This window comes from Nicotiana tabacum, chromosome 16 (assembly GCF_000715075.1).
Source record: "Nicotiana tabacum cultivar K326 chromosome 16, ASM71507v2, whole genome shotgun sequence".
Lineage (NCBI taxonomy): Eukaryota > Viridiplantae > Streptophyta > Magnoliopsida > Solanales > Solanaceae > Nicotiana > Nicotiana tabacum.
In genome coordinates, this window is record NC_134095.1 from 105,966,796 (window position 1) to 105,974,747 (window position 7,952).

The window sequence follows — 7,952 nt, forward strand, 5'->3', positions numbered from 1 at the left end:
CCCCAGCTGCTTTTGTTGTAGCATTTGCTACCCTCCATGCTTGTGCATTGTTTTTCCCTTCCTGCAATTGTTTTTTTCTCGAATGCGCATCCCAGACCAAGAGACATGCTTCTCGCTTTTCAGAATAAACCATGTGCTTTCATGAAATGTTTTTCGCATCCCTACATGCCAAGTCCCTAGCGTGCTTGTGCATATTCCAATAGAATTGTTATCTTTTAATGAGAATAATATCACGTGCCCATCTTGTTTACTAGAATGTTTTTGTTCTTTAATATAGCATAATTGTACCTGCGCGCTAGAGACACCCTCCTCCCTTAGGATTTGATGGTCGATTAAGTTGACATGCCTCCTACTATTTCTATTCTCTTTGCTTCTTATCTTCTGTCCACCTTCACCCTTAGACTTGGACATTGCATCTTATCTTCATTAACCAACCTCCTTCCTTGTGCATCTAGATGTCAGAATTGTTGGCATTCGATTTCTCCATGATCTAAAGCATAATTAGCCAAATGATCAGCCAACTTGTTGCCCTCTCTATGAATATGAGTAACTGTGTAATTGCCCCCAATCATTAGTTGCATCATTTCCTCTACCTTCTCAGATATGATCCATGGTGGTTTCCAAATCCCATCCATTATCTTTTTTAATAACATTGAGTCAGTTTGAAGCCATACATGAGAGTATTGTTGAAATCTGCAGAACCTTAGTGCTTCTAACATGGCCTTCGCTTCAGCTACTGTGTTTGTTGTCTCCTCAATCTCCCTCCCTACAGACTTGACTATGTCACCATTTTCATTTCTTATACAAAAACCTATTGAGCTCCTGCCTGGATTTCCCCTCGATGACCCGTCTGTATTAACCTTTAGCCATCCTGTACTTGGAAGTTCCCACATGACTTTGGTAACTTTAAGTTTAGGAGTGAAATTTTCCATCATGGCTAGAAGGTCTTTCCATTTATGAGGTACCATGTCCATCCCAGGCTTTCTCACTTTCACCAATGCCTGGAGATTTGATGACACTTGATAAATCACCCTGCTAGTTGTCACAGCATCACCATACTTCATACTATTTCTTCTTTTCTAGAGTTCCTATACTACGCATGAAGGGAGTGCTTGCATTACTGGTTTGAGCCTTAAACAAACATTTGCAGTCCAACATTTTGTGATTGCTTGGTGCAATGTAAGTCCTTCCACAGCTATTCCTGCCCTCGATAGAAAATACTTCCAAGTTGTCTTTGCAGTTTCTGATCTAAAAACAAATGTTGAAGAGATTCCTCATCAGGATGTACACAACACCAGCATTTTGATGGCATGCAGTAGCCTACCTTTTTCAAGAAATCATCTAAAGGTAACTTTGCTTTCCACACTTTCCACATGAAAAATGCTATTTTAAAAGGCAGTCCCTTTACCCAAATCATTCTATAAGCTGTTATTGGTTCGTCTCTTCTTCTCGTATAATCCCATGCTGACTTAACACTGAAATATCCTCTTGTTTCCAGCATCCAACAAGGCACGTCAAGAACCTGCTGAGGTGAAGGTGGTTTGATTTTCTCTAGAATGTGTACTGCTAAGTCTTCAGGAAGCATTTCAAATAGCCTGTCCACATCCCACCCACCATCTAAGGTAACTTCATGTACATTTTGTACTGTTTCATCTATGCCAAAGTCCTGAGGAACTAAAAAATATAGTGCCCCAAGACCTGTCCAGTTTTCAAACCAAAAAAGTGAGGATCCCTTTTTTGTTTGCCAAAAGATTTGATGTTCAATAAGATCTCTGCATTCCAACATTTTTCTCCAAATATGAGACCCCCTTTTCCATGGAACAACTACTGAATTCATTTTCTTACAATATTTCTGACATACAAAAGAGCTCCATAGGCTTGGTTTTGTTCTGAAATTCCACCACAACTTGCTGAATAATGCTTTTGTTACATCATGTAGTGACCTGAAACCTATTCCTCCTTCCTCAACTGGCATGCATAAGGTATTCCATGAAGCCCAATGCCTACTAGTTCCTCCTACAGAGCTGCTCCAGAAAAACTGAGCAACCTATTTATCACATATTTGGGAGGGTTTACAGCTGATAGTAGATGCATAGGCATGCTTTGCAGCACAAGGGATATGAGAACTGCCCTTCCCCCTACTGATAATAATTTGCCCTGCCAGGATTGCATTTTGTCCATTACCTTAGTAATTAGGGGCTGATAGTATTCCAGCTTTCTCCTTGCATAAAAAATAGGACAACCTAGGTATGTGATAGGAAATTCATTCCTATGAATGTATGTGATCCTTTCCACCTTGCTGACCACATCCATGTGTGTTAAATGATGCAGGTACACAGCTGATTTGGTCTTGTTAATAAGCTGCCCAGATGCATTTTCATATGCATTCAACACTTGCATAATCAGCATCAGAGAAGTTTCATCAGATGATGAAAAAATAATCATGTCATCTGCATACGCCAAATGATTGATCTTTGGACTCCACTTTGGCATTCCAAATCCACAAAAATACATATTAGTATGAAGTGCATTGAGGCCCCAAGATAATGCTTCTGTTGCCAAGATAAACAAAGTTGGAGATACAGGATCACCTTGTTTTACTCCCCTTGAGGATTTAAAGAAACCATGAGCTTGACCATTGATTAGAATAGAATACCAATTGTTTGAAACTAATCCAAAGGCAATCCCTATCAACCTTTGTGTGAATCCCATCTTTCTCATTACCTTTGTTAGGAATATCCAAGATAATCTATCATAAGCTTTGGTCATATCTTGCTTCAGGATGACATTAGGTCCAGCCTTAGTTCTAAGCCTAATGTCAGTGACTATCTCCTGAGTTAAAAGGATGTTTTCTACTATATTCCTGCCCTTAACAAAACCTGACTGTTCCTCCGATATCATATTTGGGAGAAATTTCACTAGCCTTTTATGCACGACCCTCGATATAACCTTATTTGAAAAATTACTGAGGCTTATTGGTCTTAGATCAGAAAAAGTGGTAACTTCTTTTTCTTTGGTATCAGAACTAGGTTTGTGTGTGTTACACACTTTGGTAGCTCATGACCATTGAAAAAAGCCCTCACCATGTCGAACAGGTCATCCCCTATTATGTCCCAACAAGAATGATATAGCTTGCCTGTCATACCATCTGGCCCTCCAGCACTATCACCATTAAGTCCAAATACTGCCTCTTTAACCTCCTCTTTTGTTGGTTGCTTAATCAATTCTGCATTCTGTTCATTGTTCAACAGATTAGGAACATGGTCTACGATCTCAAATAAATAAGGAGAAGTTGTTTCTGTGAACTGTTCCTCGTAAAATCTGATAGCCTCTTCTGCAATTTCTTTTTCTTCTTCAATCCATGTTCCTCCACTATCTTGAATTCTGTTAAGCTGAAGTCTCTTTCTCCTACCTCTCACTAGTGCCTGGAAGAAATTAGTATTCCTATCCCCTTCCTTGAACAAAGTCATGCCAGCCTTTTGTTGCCAAAATTTCTCCTCTAGTGCAAGACATTTGATCAATTCTGCCTGAACCTTTTGTAGCCTTTCCCTGTTCATCCCTGTAGGATTTGCTTCAAATTCTACTTCGTGAACCATCACTACCTCCTCCATGCTTGCTATCTTTTGGAAAATATTTCCAAACGTAGCCTTACTCCACAATGAAAGGGCTTTCTTTAATTTTTTTAACTTGTGATTATGAATAATAAAAGGATTTGCACTGAAATCAGCTGTCCAGTTCTCTCTCACCACATCTTTAAAGGTTGCATGTTCCACCCAAAAATTCAAGAACTTAAAAGGCTTTTTTATTGGTGGAGTCTCAGTATCACACTTCAGATACATTGGACTATGATTGGAACCAGTCTTTGCCAAATGTTGCACCTCTATTCCCGGAAATGTTTGTTGGAATTGTAAATTGGCCAAGCATCTATATAGCCTTTTGAATATACAGTCTTCCTCTGCTCTCCCATTCCACCATGTGAATATGCTACCTTTAAATCCAAGGTCGAAGAGATTGCAAGTGTTGACGCAGTGTCGAAAATCATCAATTTCATTCAATGACACAGGTAACCCCCCAAACTTCTCTACTTCGTCCCATATTACATTGAAATCTCCCCCTACTAGCCATGGTGCATTCATATCCCTTGTCATTTCATATAATGAATCCCATAATTCTATCCTCTCAATTGCATCACATTTAGCATATATCAAAGTTAGAACAAACTCCACACGCGATTCAGTATGAACCAATCGTAGTGTTAATTGTTGCACCATATTGTACATGACAGTTACTTCAAATACCTCATCTATGAATGCCCAGATCTTGTTGGAAACATTTGAAATTGCTTGTGCAAGTCCTATCTTGTTTCTGTACCTTTCCATTTTTTTGCTTGTTGCTTTGGCTCCATTAATCCTACAAATTCATAGTGATTTTTCCTGTGCATTTTTGTCAACCTTTCAAAGGCCTGTTGTGTGTTGACTGACCTTATATTCCAAATGAGAGCATTCATTACTGATTGTTGGATTTAGTTAGCGTTCTCCTTGTGTGCATCCCAGCTTTTGGTACTGCAAAATTATCTTTTTGTTGCTTCTTCTTACCTTTTGATGCTGATTTTTCCTTTTCCACTTGCGTAGGTGATAAGTCACCTTTCCTTGCCGCATTCATAAGGTGTTGGGTAGTTGATTCTTGATCCATGTCGTATCCTGATTTACCAGGTTCTTCTCCTTCTTCATTGTCTTCCTTACTTCCTGATGTAGCTCCAAATGCATTCCTTTTAGGGACCAAGGCCTTCTCTTCTCCTCTTTTTAACAGCTGCAACTGATTTTTCTCCATTGTAACAGTAATATTTAATATTTCTGTTTTATGTCTTGACTGTTTCTTCTTGTCTGTTGTGTTGTGTCCTTGTGGGTCTTCTTGTGATATCTGAATTTGATCATCTTCTGTTCCTCCAGGATCATTTACCTCTGGGTCTCTTCCTTCATAGTTCTAATTTCTGTGATTTCAGTTGTATTGTTGTAATTGGCTTGGTGCTCTCCATTTACACTTTACTCATCTTCTTCTTTGTCCTTCTCATTTGTTTCCTCATCAGCTTGTGCTCCTTGTGGTACTTCGTTCTCCTCTGAATCGTATTCCCTTTGTGTATCCCATAGCCTGCCTCCACAGCCTTGCACTCTTTCTTTAAATGTAGCTAATTTTGACCCTTCTGCTTGAGAATTTGGAGTTTTATTAGGTACCTTGTTCACTAATGTATCTTGTAATGGGATTTGCTGGCATGGTTTATTGATCTTCACTATTCCCTCTCCTGTTTTATTCTTGAAACTTCTTTCTACCCATTGTGCAGTATCATTTTTTTCTTTTGATTCCTCATTTCCATTGACTAGACCATTAGTCGAGCTAATCCCCGATGATTTAAGATGAAAAACTTGTGCTGCAGGATTTAACTTTCCCTCATTATTGACCATATTTTTTGGTTTTTGCTTTGTAGATGCATGGTTATGAAGTGTTGTACTGCTTGTTGCTGCATTATCTGTCACCATTGCCAATTGATTAATAGGTTCTTCCTCTTCCTCCATCCCTTGTAATATTGCAAACTTGTTAGCTACTTGAACATGATCATTATCTTCATTGTCTACTGCCTCCAATTCCTTACCACTGTTGCTTTGTGGTTCTGCTTGTCTCTCTACAGTGCTTGTACCTCTTTATTGTTATTGTTTTCAAACTGCTTAGCTGGTGCCATCTCCATTCCATTATTACTAAGACTAGTATTTTGATTTACTACAATTCTAACTCTGTTGTCCTTCACTTCCTTCCATTGCTCTTTTGCTGTAACAATCACATTACCTGGTGCCATCTCCATTGCTCTTTTGTTGTACCTCTTTATTGTTATTGTTTTCAAACTGCTTAGCTGGTGCCATCTCCATTCCATTATTACTAAGACTAGTATTTTGATTTACTACAATTCTAACTCTTTTGCTGTAACAATCACATTACCCACGACCTTTCCCAGCAGAGTTGCCATATTGTCGCGCCCCTTTTTTCTCGCAAAATCGGGTTTTGACATTTTTGGGACAACTCCTTTCCTTTTGGGATAGGGTAAGGGATTATAAGAGTCTCCACCTAACGGATTAAGGTGCGTTAGGGCATCTAAAACAGTTAACTCATATAACTAGTTTACATCACCAGCGATCGGGTAAGGGCTCAAAATTACCTTAAGGGAAAGGTGTTAGGCACCCCTCGAGGTCCACAATGGTGGGTCCCGGCCGATCTTAAATTAGGCGAATTAGTCTTAAAAAGGAAGAAAACAAATTGGGACAGATACAATATTACTTTAAAACAGGAATTAAAAGGGTCCTAGTTTTTTTAGCCTATATGATCATTTCCATGCAATACTTGGTAACTTTCCCCAAGTTGGGGTGCTACACATAGCATTAGTGCACGGGTCATTATTTCCTTTACTACCCAATTACTATCTTTCAGTTGTTACCTAAGCATTTTAGTAGCTTCTACTGCGTACCTTATGCATGCACTACCCGCCACAAGTAGTTCTAGACTTACCTCTATTTTGGATAGTTCTAGACTTACCTATGTTGCTTAAAATGGGAAAAAACAAGGCAGCAGACAAAAATCAGATAGGAATACCAGATAGGGAACAAATAAGGGATCATGTTAACCTCCACAAGTAGTCAACAAATGCACGCAGTTAACTCAGCAGATTTCATTAATTTAAGAGCCTATAGGCAGAATATCTAGATGAGCAAAAATAGAATGCAAGACAGTAGTTTAGTAAGGCGAGCATCTGGACCTATCCATTTTCCTACTGATTTTATTAAACCTTGAATCTGGGCATTTTCAGGCAGTAAGATATCACAATTTTAGGCCCAAAATCATTATTAATCGTACAGATTTGCCTAAGTGATTAACAGAATCCTATATACATGTTATTTATAACCGTTAATTATAGACCTATAACATAATTTCTAAGTGAATTCCTGATTTTAACTCATGAAGATAGGTTTTGTCCCTTTTAGATCCTATAGGCATGCTTTTTAATTAGTTTAAACCCCTATAGGCAAGATCTCTAGGTTTACAAACTGATTTCACCCTATAGGCATGATATCTAGTAGTCTAAAATGATTCCTTCTTTATTCCTATAGGCATGGTATCTAAGTTGAAATAGATTTTTTAGTTCCTATAGGCATGATATCTATTAATCATACATGGGTAGAACATTAAACAACTGTCCAGGAAGGTTATTATTCAAACAAATAGAATCCTATAGACATGGTCACTAATGCATGTAAGTTAAAAATGTGTATGGATCCTATGGACATGATTTCTAATGCAAGGAGCCTATAAGCAGGATTTCTAGAATGTGAGTGAAATACAGAACAAAGCAATCAGAAAATCCTAAAGACATGATCTCTAAACAAGTAATAATATTGACATAATCACCAATGAACCTATAGGCAGGATTTCTACCCGAGTTTTAAATAAAGATATAGAAACCCTCCCCCCCCAGCTTTTACTAATAAACCCCAAATATGTTTATTACAGAGATTATTATAGTCCAAAATGAATAAATTACATAACAGTATCTATTACACTATAGGGAGCCTTAGCATGCCAAATATAAACCTGGGAGCCAGGCCTTCAAACACGATAGCTCTGAAACAATAGCAGGGATCCACAACACTTTAAACCAGGTTTCTAGTGTGTGAAAGTTCCCAAAGAGCTTTAGGGACCCCGGGCAATGCTCACACTAGAACCACACATTCAACACAGAATTCATAAGAGATTGAAAAATCATCCCTAATGAGTCAGAGTTCAAAGAAGTCTCAGGGACCCTAAACAGTGCTCACACTGGGGGTAGTAGGAACCTAAGGGACTAAGAGTAGAAATTTGAAAACCAGTACATAGAAGGTAAGGGGGACAGATTTAGAAAACAGTTTAATTTT

At 38.4% G+C, this 7,952-nt stretch overlaps 2 protein-coding genes across 2 annotated transcripts; both read right to left on the minus strand.

The window, feature by feature from the left end:
• Nucleotides 1–458: 458 nt before the first annotated feature.
• On the minus strand, nt 459–1,064 carry LOC142170349 (uncharacterized). Its single transcript, XM_075232242.1, has one exon. The coding sequence runs from the start codon at nt 1,062–1,064 to the stop codon at nt 459–461; it is 606 nt and encodes a 201-aa protein (XP_075088343.1).
• A 131-nt stretch (nt 1,065–1,195) lies between these two features.
• LOC142170350 (uncharacterized) lies at nt 1,196–2,901 on the minus strand. The gene is made up of 2 exons (XM_075232243.1): nt 2,185–2,901; nt 1,196–2,047 (listed from the first exon to the last, which is right to left on the minus strand). Exons 1-2 carry the CDS (start codon nt 2,899–2,901, stop codon nt 1,196–1,198), a joined length of 1,569 nt encoding a protein of 522 aa, XP_075088344.1.
• Between the last annotated feature and the right edge of the window lie 5,051 nt (nt 2,902–7,952).